The sequence below is a fragment of the Opisthocomus hoazin genome, chromosome 7, assembly GCF_030867145.1.
Source record: "Opisthocomus hoazin isolate bOpiHoa1 chromosome 7, bOpiHoa1.hap1, whole genome shotgun sequence".
Taxonomy (NCBI): Eukaryota; Metazoa; Chordata; class Aves; order Opisthocomiformes; family Opisthocomidae; genus Opisthocomus; species Opisthocomus hoazin.
This window is the reverse complement of record NC_134420.1, coordinates 63,551,735-63,571,578: the sequence shown is the minus strand read 5'-3', so window position 1 is coordinate 63,571,578 and position 19,844 is coordinate 63,551,735. Positions and strand designations below refer to the sequence as shown.

At 37.0% G+C, this 19,844-nt stretch overlaps 1 protein-coding gene across 1 annotated transcript in view; it reads right to left on the bottom strand.

The window, feature by feature from the left end:
* The window catches only part of TDRD9 (tudor domain containing 9), an 87,592-nt gene that overhangs the window by 1,486 nt on the left and 66,262 nt on the right, over positions 1-19,844 (bottom strand). The window contains exons 21-34 of the mRNA XM_075426684.1: positions 18,350-18,466; positions 17,267-17,374; positions 15,449-15,549; positions 14,520-14,693; positions 13,143-13,254; positions 11,538-11,750; positions 9,692-9,781; positions 7,493-7,753; positions 6,896-7,045; positions 5,528-5,598; positions 5,044-5,153; positions 4,768-4,864; positions 3,929-4,067; positions 2,734-2,843 (exon numbers count right to left, since the gene is read on the bottom strand). Of these exons, the coding sequence (XP_075282799.1) occupies positions 2,734-2,843; positions 3,929-4,067; positions 4,768-4,864; positions 5,044-5,153; positions 5,528-5,598; positions 6,896-7,045; positions 7,493-7,753; positions 9,692-9,781; positions 11,538-11,750; positions 13,143-13,254; positions 14,520-14,693; positions 15,449-15,549; positions 17,267-17,374; positions 18,350-18,466 (1,853 nt within the window). The remainder of the gene's footprint in view (positions 1-2,733; positions 2,844-3,928; positions 4,068-4,767; positions 4,865-5,043; positions 5,154-5,527; positions 5,599-6,895; positions 7,046-7,492; positions 7,754-9,691; positions 9,782-11,537; positions 11,751-13,142; positions 13,255-14,519; positions 14,694-15,448; positions 15,550-17,266; positions 17,375-18,349; positions 18,467-19,844) is intronic.

The following is a 19,844-nucleotide window of genomic DNA, read 5'->3' as shown; positions in this document are numbered from 1 at the left end:
TAATCTAGTCTTTGTTCACTTCTCTGTACATTGCCCCTCTAGTGCAGGAAGTCAAAATATGAATTTTCACAGGGACATTGTGTATCACAATGGATTTTCTTTGAAAGAAAATAATGTTTTGTTTTTTTAATTTACAAAGTACTAGAATTTGCAACTGTCACTTATTCCGTAAGTTTTATGCATGCTTATTCACTGGAATGTACAATACAGCTATTTTTAGGGTATTTTGTTTTGCATGACAACTCAATTACTATAGATTGTCTGTCTGCTCCAGTTATTTCCTCGAGCTGTGCAAAGTACAACAGTAGTAGACTTTAATTAATTCTGTCTAGATGTGTTTTTCAAACACTCATTTTAGTCTTAAGTAGTGGTGACATGTTGTAAATACAATTAGCTTTCAAAAAATGGAGAAAAGTTATGAAAGACTGTTCAGGCTAAATTTTTACATATTTACTCTTATTAATAAAAGTTTTGTTCCAAGACACAAAACAAAGTACAATCAGAAAAAATATTCAAAATGAAGACAGATTTTACACAAAAGAAAAGACGACATCATGACAAAATAACCAGACTCTTTTTTCCTTCAAAAAGGTAAATAAAAAAAAAATTAGAAAAATTAACAGTAGGATTGGTGGAACACAATCAGTAAAAGCACAAAGATTCCAAGGGAGAAAACACTACCACAGAAAGGTATTAAATCCTAAAGAAAAAAGGCCAGAAGGCTGATGAGAACAACTGAATCAGGCAGTCAGCACTAACTGAGCCTGAGAAGACATCAACACTGAGGACCTGCACCAAGGAGCTGCACAGGCTCCTCCTTCCCCTCTCAACTGGAGAGGTCTGAACAATCAACCCCAAAAAGGTGCCAAAACAGTAGCAAAGGTTCAGATGTCTAAGGAAACAGTAGTGACATTTTTGTGCCTTGAATTTAGCATACCAGTGTTGATGTCCAAGTATGAGCTCCTGCTACTGTCACAGTCAACCTCCAGAGAGGTTTACTTGTTTTGCTTCCTTCTGCCTATCCCATTTCCTTGACTTCTCCCTACACTTATTACCACATGAATCACACAAGCCAGCTTCATTCAGCTTTGAAGTCTGTGGCAAAGGCAATGCAGACACCAACTGGCCTAAGGTACTTGGACACAAACAGGAAATTAAATATTGCATCGGCAGTGCGCTCGACAGCTGGTATTTTACCTAGAGTTTTGCAGACGTGAAACACGAACAGCTTGCCATCAGCCTGCACTGGTGCTCCTGAAGTTGAAAGCGCATGCAGCGTGCACCTCCGAGGCACAGCCTCTGTGGAGCTGTATCACCGCTTTCTGGATGTGCACACAACCCACTGCAACAGCTGGCCCAAAGCCGCCACGTCTCAGAGAACCGCAGCTGACCCCGCTGTACAGCGGCATGCACAGGGTAGCACCCAAAACAAAAATAATCACCTCACTCCCTTGTCATATCCAACATGTCCACTGGTCAGCTAATATATAATTGGTATCTCCATATCTTCTGGCAATTGTTTATGCTCTTTTAATTACATTTCTAGTGCCTCAGATAGTAAGGCTGACTTCCTCCCCAACTTGTTAATTTCTTATAAAATGCATGACACTGAATTTTCTTGCAAGTTTGGAAATAAGGAGTACAGGTACTTGCTTTCAACTAAAGGCAACATAACAGTTTTTTCACAGCTGGGAAAAAAATAATCAACTGAGCAGGTACATTCAAAAACAAGAAACCCCTGAAAACTCAGCATAAACAGCTGCTCTGATAATCATTTTGATAACCTAGGGTAAGGGCAAGTAAGCTGAAAACCTTCTGCTCAGCATGAGGAACTGCCTCACTCTGGCATACAGTTACTTCAGAAAAGCAAGCTCTGTTCATGACAAAGGCCACACTTCCGAGAGATGAGGCCAATACTAGAGAGCATAACATAATTCTTCATTCATGGCTGAGCCTGAGCTCTTTTTGAAATCTGTTCAGTACAGAGCCAGGTAAGGGTGAGAAAAGTCTACTGCTGACACAAGCAGCACTAAAACGCACACTACATTTACAAACAAGGGAGGATTTTTCACAGCATGATCAGCAAAGGCAGAAGGAGCCGTTACAGGGATACTTCATTGAACTGGCTCCCCCAAACACTTCCCTCACACAGCAAGCTGAAAAAATTCTCAAGACTGGCTGCACTGACTCACAATAGTCTTTTCAGAACCACTGCTTCAGTTACAAGAAGCAGGGAGGCCCACTGAAAAAAAAAGGCAAGTGGCCTTACTTCAGTTCAGAAGTTAACCTGGGACTTCCAGAAACTAACTTGGACAACACAAACTACACAGGTCTGTTGAGGGAGGAAAGGCAGCACAGACAATTCAAATTTAATGGACAGGGACAAAGAATTCTAAATCCTTCTGCACTGTTACAGCATAGGACTTTTATTAGCTTTGTCCTGGTGCACAAAGCGAAGATACATGAGAGCTGGTATCCTGTAGAACACGTTTTACAGTCCAGGTTTTATGAGTCTTAAGTGATCAGGCTTCCCTGAAGAACCAGTGCTTCCACAGAAGTCTAAAGTTGTTGAGTATACTGGTTTACAAACAAACAAAATAAATTAAATGCATCATTAAATGAGAAGATATATTATTTCCCCAAAGCCTGATCTGAACTATGCTTCAAGCAATCATTTATTTTGTTTTTACTGAGACTGTGACACAAGAGATGTTATTTCTACAAAATTATTACCATAGAAGTTCCTGACGAATGTTTTCCTGCAGCTGTGTCATTCTCTCTTGTCCAGAACACGCTGCACATTCATCGAGCAGCTTATTAATTGTTGTCCTTAGGATGTTTATCTGTAAAAATACCAGTGACAAAATATAAAGCACTCTAAAGTAGCACTGGTTCTGTTTTATAGTATACTGACATGAAGGTGGTAGCAGAATCCGTACCACTGAACTTCAACTGGAATATTAACATAAGCAAAACCATCTGAAACTTTAGAAACACTTCTTCCTCCAGATGCATCTCTGCTGGTGAAAGACAGTAACGTTCAGCCACTTGATATCACAGTCTTCAAGGTTACTCAGATATACCATAAAACATACAGGCTACCACTTACTTGGATTTTTTCCAACACAGAACTCCTGTAAAAGTTTTAAGGATTTTCTCTATCTGTCCATAATTTTCACACGCACAACAGCTTGGTGTTATCATTCTGGCTAAGGTGTCATGAATATAGACATGACACACACCAAGTCAGTGCTTTCAGAAAACAACAGCTCACAGATATGTGCACCAGCATGTCCACTGTGTCCTTAAAAAGCCTCTAAAAACCACTGCACCTGCTCTGTACACAGAACTAATCAGGGCATGTGAGGTCCTTCACTGTCTAAAGCGCATGTCAAATCTGAAGCACAGGTCAAATGCAGCTTACTCTCCCACATAACAGAGCGTATGTACAAACACTTCCCTCTGACAGACCTCTGTCTACAAGTTGCAAAAAGGCTGTAAGGAGGAATAGTGGGGGGGTTATTGTTTGGTTGGTTTATCTGCTCTGGGAGAAGTAGCTTGATACAGATAACTTATCAGAGCTGTAAAATCAAACTGAAGATTGCAAAGCAGTTATGCTAGGCTGATCAGTAAAAAGCACAATAATCCTAAGAACATAACTAACAAGAATCGACATCTGATTAGTGCACAATCGATGCTTTTGTTTTGAAAAGTATACAATGTATTGCTCTATAATATTTGATGTTGTTCAAAGTGTATGGGGGGGTAACTTTTTTCTGTAAGAATCCAAGGTTATAAACAGGTAACACACTAAAAAACTGCAAACCACAGCTTAAAGTTTTGTTATTAACTCTAAGAGTTAGCAAGCTCTGATGCACTGAATTATATTTAATTCCCACTATAGTGAAAATTCTGATGTATGTTTTACCTCTGATATGTCTTCCACTCCAAAATGCACATCAAATACCAGCTCCATGTCATTTTCTGGAAGCAGTGGAGCCCCACAAGCCTGACTCCAACCCAAACCACACAGAACACCAGTAAAATACTTTCCACTCTTATCAACCCTGTACAAAAAAGAAAGAAAACAGTCTTTCCTAGAGACAAAGAAACTAAACTCTCACGAAGACAGTTAGATTTGTTTAAGTCATGCCACGCAAGATACAGGTATGTTTTAAAGAAGCTAAAACAACTGAGAGGCATTCACATCTAGTCATACTGGTTTTTTAAACATAGTGATGAGAGAAAACTGAAGTTCTGGTTATGAAAACATATACTCCTAAAACTTCAGAAGAGAATCATACATATGCAGAATGAAACTTCAATTAAGAAAAGCTAGCTTTCACTATGTTGAAATGACAGTCTACAGATACAACAACTTAAACAAAACACAAAAGTAATGCAACTACTGGAACTCAGCTTTTGCAAAAATCACCCAAGTTCGTCTCCTCACATAGATTTAAAACTTGCTCAGTCCTACAGTTCATCTTCCAGCACGACTGTCAGGAACTGTATTGCCTTATCATGAGTGTAGAGCCTGCAGCACCAATTCATTAAGTACATGAAACAAGTTATCATAGCTACATACTATACTACAACTGATAAAAGGTATAAGAATTACATGAACAGAGAGAGAATACACTAAATGCTGAAAGCAGAGAAAAAAAACCAAAAAAACCCAAAAAAAGCCTGTCCCAAATTTGTGAGGGTCCTAAAAAAACAAAACAAAACAAAAAAAATCCACCATTTTTTAAAACACATGAATACCTGAGTTCTATAGCAGGAGCAAACAGCACACTGAGGAGTGCAAGCAGGCCAGGAATAGGAGGCATCAAAGATGTTTCCTCTAAAATGACAGCAGAACCTGCCACCAAAGAAGAAAGAAAAAATAAAAAAAATAATAAAAAAGTATCTAAGGAGTGTCTAATGAGCATGAAACATCAAAAACATGTAACGAACTACAGTGACATATTTACTTGTAGAACTATTCATATAAAAACGAAAGTCTAGAGAAACCGTCCAAACATTTTTATCAAGCATTACCAGTTGTACTTGCTGATAAGGCAGCAGCAACCAACAACTGCTGAAAGGGGTCTTCTGGAGCATCACGGACAATAACAGAGTTTATGCTTTCCTTCTGTACGCAAGCACTTCTGGGGAGAAAACAAGAAATATTTGCAACATTAAAAACCCGAAAACCATACAAACATGTAAAAAAATTATTATTTAAAATTCACAGTGCAACCTCAATAGACAGCAGTTACTGGCTGAAGATTACTCAAATACCATTTAGCAGATGTAAATAATTTCCCTGGAAGACATTAAAGCACCTTTAGTAAAATTATTCTCAAAATTTTACATAGCAATAGCATATGTATCAATGCAATTCACACCTGACTACTTCAGTCTTTTCAATTAATAAAAATTCTGTAAAAATCTGTAAGAGTAACTGTAACATTTCTTGCCTATTTATCAAAAATAGCAACTGAGAACATATCTATACTTCACAGTAAAAGTCTTCTCATACCTGAACTGGGATTTTCTAGTCATACTGTAGCATTTCACCTCATAAGGACTGAACGGGCCACAAACTCTTACCTTCAAGAAGAGAGAGAACAAATGATATTGTAGTTAGCCAGCACCTGGATCTCTCCAAACCAACATCGTTTATAAATGAAAACCAAAACACTCTTCTGCATGTATTGAGCAACACTGAACTGATAAATTGATAAACAGCATTTTCATTTCACCCATCTAAAGCAAACTTTTCTTGTTGAGGGATTCACAACCTTCCTGTGTCTTAAAAACAACACAGAGCACCTAACAAAATCAGGTCATTTCTGTCTGCATGAGCAGGCCTTTAATCTTGAAAATATCTCACTTTCATAAAATGAGTATTTCAACAGGATTACTCCTGTGGGTAAACAGAGCATGATTTAGTACTTGAAAACCTGAAATTTTGTCAGGTCTGAAACAGGAGAAGAATTATAATACAGATGAGGCTTAACTTTTAATTAGAATGCAGAACAGGACACATATTTTCATGTTTTATATTCCAGCTTAGCAGTGGCTAGATATCTCAAAATATGTAAGTAAGAATGAATTCTGAGTTTGGAATTGGCAGTGAAAAAAATATCCACTGTTTCATTATTATTAGTTACTGGAGTGTTTGCTACATCACCTGTCCTAGTGGCTTACCTATCGCTAGCTGAGGAAGAATGAAACACTGTGCATGTAAAAATCACGTTTAAATTTTCTGAAGAATTGATAGGGTCATAATCTTGGGTTTTGCTGTAGCTTACATAACGAAGACTACCGTGCGTCGAAACACTGTGCTCAGTTTTTGAGTTTCATCTTGGCTCTGCAGTGGTCTGAAGTGCTGCCATCCAACATGTTAGAGTTGGTTCACTTGGCTCTTAGGCGATACTTCAAGACTTTGTTAAAAGCTGCAACAGACCAGTCTGCAATGGTGGTCACATTACAGCTTTCTACCAATAGAAGGTGGAATCACAGAATGCTTTGGGTTGGAAGGGACCTTTAGAGGTCATGTAGCCCAACCCCCCTGCAGTGAGCAGGGACATCTTCAACTCAATCAGGTTGCCCAGAGCCCCATCCAACATGGCCTTGAAAGTTTCCAGGGATGGGGCCTCCTGTACCTCTCTGGGCAACCTGTGCCAGTGTTTTACCACCCTCGTGGTAAAAAATGTCTTCCTTATATCTGGTCTAAATCTACCCTTCCTTCATTTAAAACCATTACTCCTTGTCCTGTCGAATGCACTATGCAAGGCATCAAATATGGTTTGGTTATTACAGGTACTTTGAGCCTTCATTGCCATTCTAACAATGTAAGAAGCATGGTCACATAACGAGATACCAAAACCACCACTTCAGTTACCTTATGGGTTGGTGCACCAGAGTTATTGTCAGAAAACAAGTTTAGCAGTCTTTCAATGAGATGCTTTTCTTCCTCTCTTGAAGATACAGGCATTTTCTCCTCTTTCTTTAATTGGTCCAAAAATAGTCCCTTAAGCAAATCATGGCTTTGCTACGTAATGACGGAAGAGTGTTAAAACCATGAAACACCTGTTTTTCAAAAATTTTACAAAAAAGATCCTACACAAAGAACTTGCAAACTCACACACGAACACCAAAAAAATGTTCTTATCACCTTTGAAATGATATAAAACAAAAATGGAAGACGGTTTAAACTAACAAACAGTTACATTTTTTTCAAAGTTTCAAAACACAGTGGAGCAGTTCAATTGATGCCATTATCTCTTCGGAAACATCTCTTTCAAAAGGTCTCTCATAGCAGCAATGCTCAATATGAATTATGCACACACATAAAAATATATTGTCCCATTCAAGTACTAATTTTGCCTAATCCCATGACATTAGTCAAGACTTCAGCTCAACTTCTTCAGGAGTTTAGACAGCCTGAGCTGAAATAAATTAGTGTCAGACAAGTAGAAGCAGCTTACTCAGTACATACTTGTGATTCACAGGATTCTTCTGCTAGTTCAGCATAACATTCTTCAATAAGTACATCTCGAATATTCACAAGGTCTTTGCACCTTGAGTAACGGAAAACATCCACATGCAGAACATCACGCACAAGTGAATACACCTTCACTAGAAGAGTACAGCCGTTCACTAGTGAGGCAAATCTCTCACTAGCACTGGAACTCCACCGTTCCCCACATACAAGAGAGTGTGCAGATGGGCGCATCTTGCATATCTTGAATTCTAAAGCCTAGAGCAAAACATTGGAAACAATGGCTGCCTGAGTAGAGAATCAGCACGAAAATCTTTCATTTTCTCAACAAACTGTTTGAATTAATAACTATAAATGACTTCACAATTATTGCAGTGGCTTATGTTAACTCCTAGAACTGCTGTAAAGCTACTTATATAATTCCTATTCCATCACTGCCAACACAGCTACGTATTACATCTTATATCACTTCAATATTTTTGCTAATGAATCAGAGAAAACAACATAAATAAAAGATAATTCAGTATTAATCCACCATCCACATTAAAATCTTAGAAGTGTAGAGGTGTCTTCTCTGGAAAAAACTTTAGAATCTACAGTTCTTTTCAACTAAGTAGCAGAAAACTTGGCGAGACCACTGCAGCTATTCCATCCCTGGCAGGCAAGAGTAATTAAATTCTCATTTAAGCCCTTTCCACAATCACTATCTGTAATTATTTCTTCAAATGAACTTACAACAGAAACCCTATTTTTTTTTTTCCTAGGCCGTCATTAAAACTGTTCATTAAAGGATTAGGCCTAAAGTGGAAATACATTTCCCTTTAATACATTTGAAGAAAACACAAAAAAGGATGCTTCCTGCCAAAATTAATTCTACTTATTGTTTTAAATCAATTATAAAAGAAATCCCAGCAAAATTAACCCTGTCAACATCTAATACTAAGATAAAAAAAACTATACTTCTGCTGGTTCATTTCTCATTTTCATCATTAAATGCTCAGAAAATAAAGCTAGTATGATACATCTGTTGCAATTAACAGAAAAATATCTCAATGAGGACTATAAAGCTAAATTTCACTTGAGGTCTCTAGTTATTTTATTTGTAAATATAGCTCAAGACAATTATTCTTCTGAAGAACTAGCTATAAAGTCCCTCAAACTTGTGTTACAGATCACTATTTAGTTATCAAGAGAGTTCTGTCTCTTGATCTGAAGAGATCCAAGTAAAGCCAGTCCTTCACAGAATAGCAAAGCAGCACAAAGCAAAAAAAAAGACTTCTGGCTTTGCAAAATTTGAATCAGGTATCTCCTCTGTATTTGCCCTATAACTAACAGTGTAGCAGAGCAGGAGCTTTGGTGCAGCAAAAGTACTCTGCACAGTAACTGTACGAAAGACACTTGCCACTACAGACTCGTGCCACACAGACAAGCAAAGGTGCTATGCTGTCACTTATCTGTAGTAGAAGCAGCTAGGTTTACGCAGAGAACCATAGATAAACCTGGTCATTGACAGTTTCTCCTCTCTGGGCTGTTCTCTAGGCTGTATAAATCTCTGTCACTTGCTCAGAGGTTCTTTAGATTAAAGCAAAGCTGATGTACTGCTCAGCCTGCTACTCCTGAGCTTTGCATATAAGCAGGCAATAGAGGACCCAGAACAATATCCTCCTCTCTAGCAGTTCCACTTCTCACAGCACTGATGGACAGCAAAGAAACTGATAGCCAAAAGCAACAAGCAGCAAAAGGCAGCTGCTGGAGCAATTTCCCCTCTCCTTCTGCTGTTCCTGTGATTACAGGTGGGGGATAGATCCCACTGCGTGGTCTCCACAGAAACAAGACTAGTTTATTTAGTTAAAAAACATGAATACAAACAATGTTTTTTACATCTAGTCAGGCAACGAGTTCAGGCTGTTTTTTTTTTTTAAATGGTCTAGCAAATGTCCCTGAAAACAAAAGGCTGGCTAACACTTCTCCACAATTAAATACAATGAAATTCAGTTAAACACAAGAATTACTGCTCTGTGCATACACATCTGTGGAAAACATTTATCCACCTGTTATTAAAGGCAATTTGTAGGTACTCCCATTAGCAAAATACCTGTCACTTCATTATTATTCTGAAAAGCATTATGATTTGAAGTATATTTCTATTTGCCAGACCAGACATGAAAATGCAGCAGCAAATAGCATCGCCCCTACCTGGAACGGAAGCTCTCGAAGACAGCTTGGAATCTCTTTTAATTTCTCTACAGGCACTTTTGATCTATTGCCATAATCCACAAAAAAAACCTGGAAAAAGAATCAAGAGCACCTGCAGAGATTCCACAACATTAAAAGTGCTATTTTTAGTGGCAAGGAAAGTGGCAACCTAAGTTTAATAATTACAGTACAACACAATCTTATCAAGTGAAATGGAAGCAAATTCAGAGTCTGGAAAACATACAAATGAAGTCATGTAAAAAATAATAGGTCACATTTCATCATGTCTATTATTTGATCCCTTGGCTTAAACATCCGCTGGCAATGCAAATGATCTGCTAAATCTAGAAAAGGCAAGTACCTCTGAAAGGCTTTAATTTTCTCCCAGTAGTTAAATCTGTATAACCCTACTTCTTAACAACGAATGATACTACCTAATAATTGCTTTCAGATAAGCAAACACTAACACAGATTGGTGACTGTTTCGAAATGCCAAAGAGAAAGTGATGAGATTAGCACCGTTATTCATTAGTTTTCCATGACTTGAAATAGATGACAATGTTCAGTATTAACTCTATAGTGGTGACACCCAGCGACGCTAAGAAATTAAGAAATTCAAAGGAGAAATGGACTGTGCAAAGGCCAATCTTACAATAATAAAAAAAATCTGTCCTTAACTGCTGGAAAGTGTTAGCCTGAAAAATTCATACCAATCTTGAACTGTGGCACTGATTTCCTTTACTGATCTTGGCACAAAAAGCCAAAATATTGTGATGAATTTGCTGATGATACAGAAGTCAGCAACATAAACATGGATATAAGAACATCAGAGTGAAAGGACCTGAGAACTCAACAGGAATGCGGAAAACCAAATGGTATGAAATATAAGATCATATCCTTTGGAATTTTTAACAGTTTCTGCTATAAACGTTCCATTATTGTTTACAAATTCTAATTAGCTGGAAAATACCAAGGTTACAGAACTGAGTATAAAATGCCAAGATGTGGTCCATGCAAAAAAAGCAATGAAAAGGCAAGTGTGGCATGTGCCACATGAAATACTTTTGAATGCAGAGGAGAAACCATGTTGGAAGAGGAATACTAGCCTTATTGCATAAGTAAAGGCAGAACTCTTAAGTACCGGAGCATGCAAAATTCTGCTTCAGAAAACTGAGGTCAAAACAAAATAGTGGAGTGTGGTGGAGACCAGGTGAACTGAGAGCCAATATAGCATGTGAGATGAGAAAGAGTGTAGCTTGCTTCAATTAGCAAAATAAAGTCTGGCAAGAAAAAGACAGACAAGAAACTGGAGGGGAGAGAAAACTGCAGGAAAAGACAACCACCTATGTAAACCAGGGGAAGAAACACGGGCAGAACAAGCTTAGATGAACTGGCTATGAATGATTGAAAATTGCCAATACAGTGGGGGCAAGAAATTTACTTTTCAGATGGACCTCAATGTATTTATGAAGAGCAAGTGATGGGGTTGCTACCAGCAATGCAGCACTGCACTCCGATCTACGCATTCCTTACTGTGTGTTCAAAGTTACGGGAGGTTTTAGCCTTCATTTTGCTTCGCTCTGCTTCAGCACACAAGACACTTTACTGTATCAACCACAGCTTCTCAATTTAATATTAAAATACTCCTGTGATCTGGAAAAAAACTTTCATCTATGCTGGCGACATTCTATTAAGTTTTTATTTTAGTTCTAGCTCTACAGATTTCTTTACTGGAATATTTATAATTATCATGAACATAGTGCTTTGTAAAAAATAAAGCATAGCTCCAAGACTGTTAACCCAATTACATCCTACCAATTCAATATGACACAAGATATTATTGTACCTTGGCAAAATCTCCACAAACATACAGAATACGAGCTCTATAGTATACTGTGTTCTCCAGCTGAGTGAATGGTGCCAGACAAACCAACTCTGGATGTGGAGGTACTGGCAAATCCATCAGGTTCTGGTAGTTAATTTCAGCAGTTAGAGCCTGGAGTACAGTCCTGTTTTTTTCATCTGTCCTGTAACCCCAGAAGTGTCCAACTTCCATGATCTGAAAGTATAAAAATTAGAAAATATCAGATTTCATATTAGTTTATTCTTCTACATCAAACACAAAACATATCTGAGCAAAATACATGAAAGCATTCCTACTCCTGACACACACATAGAAATGTTCTCATACCACACTAAAGCGGTGAAGCATTTCTCTCTCGTAATTAGATGTTATTTTAAAATGTTAAAATTGCTGTGCAATTGCAATACACTTTCCATCTAAATAGACCCTGATATAAGCATTACTAAAATACAGAAAATTAATAGAAGATTGATTCCATTTTTCTAAACAAAATTAACACAGAAAATATAAGGTATACAGTTGATTAGACAGATACATATAGATACGATGCCATTTTCTTACTAGTGAAAGAATACCAGTTAGCTACATCTATCAGCAAATTGGCATTGTTACTGTTATGATTAGCCATCCTTTAGGAAACTGAAAACAACACACCACTATTTAAATCAAACTGAATAAAATCAGTCATCTTTTCAAATGGCTTACTGAACTCCTATACCATTTCTGATCATATACTGAAAACTCGGGATAAAAAAAAGAATTTTTATTTACAATACATACAATCGCTAATGATGACATATAAAACAGAAGTAGCATAGGTAGCTAAGTGATTGGAATGTGTCTGATCAAATCCATGAACATTTTTGAGCCAGTAGACTTCGCTACACTTCTTTTCTGCACTTGCAAAACACATCACCACTATCAAGAGCTGTTTTAATACTTCAGCCTATAATTTTCACTAGCTTAGTAGTCTGTTTATTATTGTTTTTATTTCAGCAGCATACATATTGCTTGCTATTGCTCATTTTGTTGAGAAGATGATAGTTAACACAGTATTTAAAAATTCTCAGCTTCAGATTTCAGAAATATTTTATATATATATATAATTTTCCCCTAACACACCATCTTTTATGCATGCAATACTTTTCTGAATGAGTATGCAGTACTGTTAATTCATCTCATTTCTCACATCTACAGTTTCAGAAGAAAACTGCCAACTAATAACCAGGCAAATGCCCCAAATACCTACTGATTCTCATTTCTATAGCGTACCTAAATATTTCACCTCTCCCATTAATCCTCTTGACTTTCATGCCTACTTCCAGCTAATATTTACTGCCAGTGAATCCCACAAATTTTTCCAAGTGCAAATAAATTAAAAAATTTGAAATTTGCCAGTACTTTTTAACACAGAACTACTACAAAATAGACAAAGACTATTAACCATACCTCTTACCGATACCTCTGTGCTGAAAACATTATTGGTACCCATTCTTTTCCTTTAAGCTTGTCCAATATTCACCTCTGAAAAGTTATCTAGGTACCAATTATTAAATATGACTTACTTCACATGTAGAACATTCCTACCTCTGTTATATTGATGGACAGAAGACGATTTGGGATCATCTTTGACTGGTGTAAAGTACCAAATGAAATTTCCACAGGCTCCACTGTCTGCTTCTGACAGTCCACATTTACTCTAAAACATTAATGGAACAAAGATGTCAACACTTCACTCACTAGCAAAAAGTTACGAGTTCAATTTTTTTGCTTTCATTTGCTTCCCAAGGTTTCCCTACAGCACATTTATGTGCTTAATGACTTTTACTGAGAAATATATTAAATTAGAACATAAAATGATCACACAGAACCAAAATACTGCAGAAAAACTATGTGAATTCCGTTATGACCAAACACAGGAAGGTACATACCAAGAAGCAACTGTCCATCAATTTTTTAGAAATCCAATGAATTAAGGTTAAATTGTGAGGCTTTTTGCTATGGTATGCCTTCTAAGCTTATTTTTTAAACAATAAATTGAGTACACTACAGCACTAAGATAAATTCAGTATTTTTTTTTTAACATACAATATTCCTTTTACTTGACAGAAATTAAGAACTCTAAAATTAGTCTTCCAACCTAGAAGACTTCTTTCTTGAGTCCCTCAAGAACCAGTTTTCACAAAGATTTTAAGTGCTGTTTTGGGCACAGTGAAACTGCTAACATGTTCTACTAAAAACTAAGTACAATCAACTGGAAGTGTTCACCTGCACTTTAACCCTTTCAGTTCATTCCTCCTTTCCTATTTTAGATTTCTTATTTTAAAATATTAAAATCGCTGCAGACCAATCAGGAGCTAGGCAGATTACCATTTTAGCAAGTTGCTTGTATGACCTGAAGCTTAGAATGACAGACAGCATGTAATAACAATGAAACCCACATGCCAGGTTTTTCTAGCAAAAGCAGGTGTGGACCAAACAGACTCACTACACTGCACTCCTCAACAGTATTTTCTATTATGCCTTGTCACCTTATGTTGCTACATTTCCACCCGATTTCTGTTGTTACGCTCCTTTTCCCTCCCTTTCTTTTATATCCCCAAATGCCATTCCTTATTTATTTTGGTTCTAGCAACCCTCACATTGTTTCTAGCATGAACAGAAATCACTGTGTACATCTGTATTTCCATATGCCAAAAGCAAATGGACTAGAACATTAAAAAAGTGTATACTTGGGAGTTCTACACAGTAAAACACCTTGAACTATAAAGGAATATTTAAGACAATCATGTTATTTCTAGTCCTGCAAGTACATTCTGCTTATACAAAGTTTACACATCTGGTTTTTTGAATCTAACATGTCATCCTCGGTGATGCTTCCAAGGAAACTCTCATTGAATCCTACAAACCTCATTTCAACTTTAAGCTGTGAAGAAACCCATTTTCCATATGCAATACAATTACCTTAGAGATTCCATACTTGCAGCTCTCACATCTTGCAATTGTCTTTCAATATCATCTGGATAGTGAACGTTCAGCTCAAGAGGAATTTTCATCTGTGACATCTTGACTGACAGGTACACTGCAGGAAGAATCTTAAAGCCCTCCACTGCGTTACGCGAGAACTCCACGAAAGCCCTGTTCAAAAAAAACCCACCAAACAAAATTGCAATAAACACTTGATGAGGAATCAAAACCCAACGAAAAAAAACCCCACAAAGCCATCATTTCTTCTCCTTGTCTTTATCTTAACAGGCCAGCAAACAGTAAAATAAGTAGGTTCCTCACAGGCTTTGCCTACTGCGCTCATGTACCTTCAAACTTCAATTACGATGATGGTTATAAGAAAATTTTCTAACACTCTCACAAGTGCATACCAAATTTAGTGAGCGTATTTAATATTAAAGAGAAAGAATGTGATAATGTGTGTGAATACAAAAACAATTAAAAATTGGAAAAGGTCTAAGAAGGGCTACATGAATTCACCTTTGGGCAGCTGCAGTCCAAAGTTAGCAAGAAGATTAACTACAACAGCCAGTCGCACGCATTTTGTGCAAAGCCATCTGACTGTACAAATAAACTAAATTCAGCACAGAAGTTAGAAATACACACAGATACGCTGCAGTTAAGGTCCACTGTTACATAACAGAAAAGACAAAACAGAAGGCGGTCTCTAACACAGCTAGCTCACCCAATGTTATTCCGAACACTGCCTATCAAACTTCAAAAATCACCTTTCTTACTCTAGCCAATACACTAAAAATAAACTACTGATTCCAACAAGATGAGAAGAAATGTAATTTTGTCAGTGCACCGTTGACAAAGAAATTGATTACTAGATTCATAACTGAGAGCATGAGAAAGGCAGGATACTTAAAGTCTTTTATACTTACTTTGATCCATCATAGGCAATAGATTTTACCTGCCCACATTGTCTAAACAGAGACTGCAACTGTTTATGGTACAGATATCCATAGGGAGGAATATTCTTCAGCTGTTATGAAAAATAAGTTAAACTTGGATACATTCAATTATTTTAATGCATTATTAAGTTCACCTAAACAGTTAGCTTCCTCCTTCACTGGAGCTGCAATACTGATATACACTCTACATGCCAAATTCCGAAAATGCTATATAATATCCTAATGTCACAAATCTGAAAAGTCAGTAAAATCAGAATTTTGCTGCTAATGCTGCTCTACTGCCTTGAACCAGCAGCTGTTTTGTTTCTCTAACTATAAATGAAGCAGCTTCATTTGTAATTTTATATATATATATATTTCTCTGATAATTTTTCCTAGAAGCTGTCTAGTATCCCTCTTTTTGTCTGTAACAGAAAAGTAACAGATTGCGATGTGTCCTTGTCCACCACTGAGAACTACAACCTAGGCAGTGCAAACGGCCTGAGAAACAGGACAAGCTATAGCCTTGCAAGTCCTGTCAGAGCTAAAATCAGCTGTTGGTCAAAAACATGGTCCAGGTCAGACTGCAGAAACCGCCTCAAGACAAGATTATTTAGAGAGACCAGAGAGTGGGAGGAATAAATGCCTTTTATATCCTTGGCACACACCATTGGGAGCATCATACAACTATAAGAAGAGTCTCTTACATTAAGAGCTTGAGGAACTTGGAGCATTTGTGCCCAGGAAGATCATTTAAACTGATGAAGATACAGCAGCTACCTCCTCCTTTACGATAACAAGCAGTTGATGTATGAACAGATTAAGAGTCACATACATTAAAAGTAAATAGCTCCTTAAATTTAATAGTTTAATCCTTATCAATTTTGCTGTGGCAAGACTGATCTTGTCTTTATTCCACAAAACTGAGTCTAGTCTGTTAAACAGGACTTTTTTTTTTTCTTCTGTATCTTGAAACACTATGTTAAAAAACTTCAAAAACATACACAAATATGTTTGTGCACACATATTCCCATGCCAGCATCTCCTTCAGTACAGAACTAGCCTCTCTTCTTGGGTAAGCAGTGAACTGTAAGAAATTACTTGTCAGTAAGCTTTAACGAGTTTCTCTCCCACCTCTTCATCTAACTATGTTCTCTTGTGTCAATACAAGTCTATTCTTTGCGGCTCACCGGTTTGTAGGTTTGTTTCCTTGAAGCATAGGTCATTGTTATTTTACAGTGTTATACCTAGTTCAGACACATCAAATATTTTCCTAGTTTAGACTGTGTACCATTTAGCAAAATCAACACAGTCATTTCAAACTTGGACTTACTCAATCAGATAAAAAAAATATTTCTAGAAGAAGAACATAAAGAGAAAGCACAGTGCAATTCCTGAGTAACCTTAAAGCAACAAGCATGTATGCCATGCACTATCAAGTAGGAAATTATAAAAAAGTAACATTAGAGTTGCAACAACACATTTCATAACTAAAAAGTACCTTTGACAATCTTGTTCTATTTTTCAAATCTTTTAACAGTTTTATGAAATTGTTTGTCTGTGCAAGACTAGCAATAAAATGCACAGAGGTACTTCTTAGTAGGAATTTTTCTAAAATTGCCCACCCACACAATGTTTGCTATATTTGAAGAAAGAGAGATGTGAGAGAAGACAACTTACCAAGTGAGGATCAGAGTAGATAATTATTTCTGTCCTTGCCATGACAGAAAAAAAACTGAAAATACCACCCAAACACTACGTATTTTTATTACTTCATTCTTTATTACGCCATTCACCTTCTTAACATACCATTACAGTGGTTCTTGGATCTCTGCCAGCAAGGTTTCTCACAGCATTTTCTTCATTACATTTTCCAACAGTAAAGTAGTTTGGATAGAAAGCACCAGCTATCACAACCTGAAATTGAGAAGAATATTTTGTAAAACACAGCAGATTATATTCAGTTTCTCGAGAAGAGATATGCTAGCAACATAAAGAGATACTGCCAGATCTTCATATGAAGATTTTTTTCCTGTCTCTTTCCAGGAATCGCTGTCATTTTGGACTAAACATTAACTCATGCAAATCCTTAAAAACATACTTTCATGAAAAGAGTTCAACTTCTGGAACAATTTCACAACACTAATATTTTTGTATTCAGACTTGCTGTAAGGAAAGCGTAATTGCTAGCCCTGATATCAAGAGAAGCCTCAATTTAAAATAAATTCAGATAAAATAACTACATGAAACTTGTTCAGTTTTCATGTTACACCTTACAGTATTTAACAATTCAGGTCTGAAAAGTTCACTGCTCACACAGTTAAACTAATTGCCACTGAAACAATAAATCAGTCTGTGAAAATAAAATCACTTCCAATCAGTCCAAATAAGACAAGAAATTTAACTGGAAATTTGACAGTTACAATAGCTGAAAGACATGGGGTTTTTTTTCCCCTAAATAACTAACCAAGTCACTGGTGGTCCAAATAGAGCACTCAAAACAAGTGAAAACATCATTTTCAAAATTGTTCATTCTGAGCCTTCCACCACAAACCATCCTTCTTTAGATTATTTTCATGACTTTAACAAAGATTTGTCTAGATACGTAGTTTCATTCATCTCAGAATGACTTGGTTTTATTTTGATGTACTGTCAGCAGTGAAGGGACAGCCAGAGGACCAAATCAGTGTAAATTTTGAACCATTAAAATAGTATTAGTTGTCCTTGTAAGTTATCAAAAAGAATTACTTTTTTTTTCCACCCGCAATCTCAAAATCTACTGAAAATTGTGAAAGATGGGTGTAATACTAGTTCATCACTATTAGTATATAAAAATCCAGTTAAAGATTTTGTAAATAATGGCTCTCCCCTGAAGAGTTAATAAAGCATTACCTGCAAAATAAAGCGTTGTTTGTATACAGATTCCTGATCCATAACAGATGGCTGAGCATTAACATACATGTTAAATGCTCTGACTCGGTTTTTCAAGCTGTGAAATAACTCTGCCACCTGAAATTTGAACTTTAAGTTACACATTAAACAGATCAAAACCATCCACAAATTAAAATAAAATCTGTTACTAAAAGTCTAAACAAGTGGGCAAACTCCCTTTCCTTTTCAGGCAACAGTAGTATGCATTCCACCTAATACACCTCTTAGCACCTCTGCTTCAACAAATAACTTCAGTTCTATGACTCAAGCAGTTTTCTTGACACCTCTTTATAATTTTGTAGTCGCAAAGCATATTATGCATAGATGATAGAGAACAAAATCAGCAAAAGAACAGAAATAATCTTTTACAAGATTATATACTGATAATCCATTTCAGTCATTTTGGGTTTGTATCTTAAAAGGTAAAAAACACACTAACACCAATCTGGACTTCTGCTCCTAACTGCAGCCATGACTACACATGCTGCACCCTCAGTTCAGCAAAAAACCACGGTGACTTGAAGTGAGATCAAACTTAGACCCTACAGCAGAACACGCCCTGTTAAAACTTTCAATCCTACACATTCCTAAGCAGCTTCCATAAGCAGCCACTGGTCCTCCAACCACACAGTGAATACCTTCACTGTCCCAGTTGATTTTGGAGCAAATGTAGAAAAGTACAGTCTGCAACTGACCACATGCTCAGCTGCTTCATATCTACATTTTCCTTTCTGCTGCTGGCAGTTTTAGGATACTAAACTCCTGTTATTTTCCTCATAGGACAACTAGCAGAAACCAGTCTGTGCGGCTGCCTCAGTTCTGCAAATCCACTTCCACACAAGGAATTACCAAATTAGTATCTGAAGTGTGAGGTAAGAGAACACCAACTACCCAGGAGGTTACCATATAAGGCTGATCCTTCAGCTCTCTAGTTTTATGCAATTTGCTTTTTTCTCATCTTTTTTTCCTTGATATCAGATATACAAGCTCAAAAACTATTTGCATGTCTTGTCCACATAGTTGCTGACTATGAAAAGCTTTTTCTTCTTCTTCTTCCTGTGCTTCTTGAACACAGGCCCTACACTGCTCATGCCAAAGGTACGACCGCTGGAATAATGGGCACAGGTATTCAGGAGTTTTACTTCCTTCCCCTCTCAACATATCACATGAAGTATGAAGCCCTTTTCAATGCAGTGTTTTCATTTATTACCGCAGTCATGTCAGCAATAAAGCCCCACAAATTTTCAAGTCCAGTCCTCGTTCTATGACTGTATTTGCTTAAAATGATCCCAAGGCAGAAGTTACAGAACAACAGACAGCAAGCACACCACAACCGGTGGATCTGAGGGACCTATAGAATTAGCAAATCATACTGGAGGTCTCAAAAAATGTTAAAAGCTAAACTGTTAATAATTTAACACCACTTTGTTTATCCTAACATAAGGGAAATACCTTT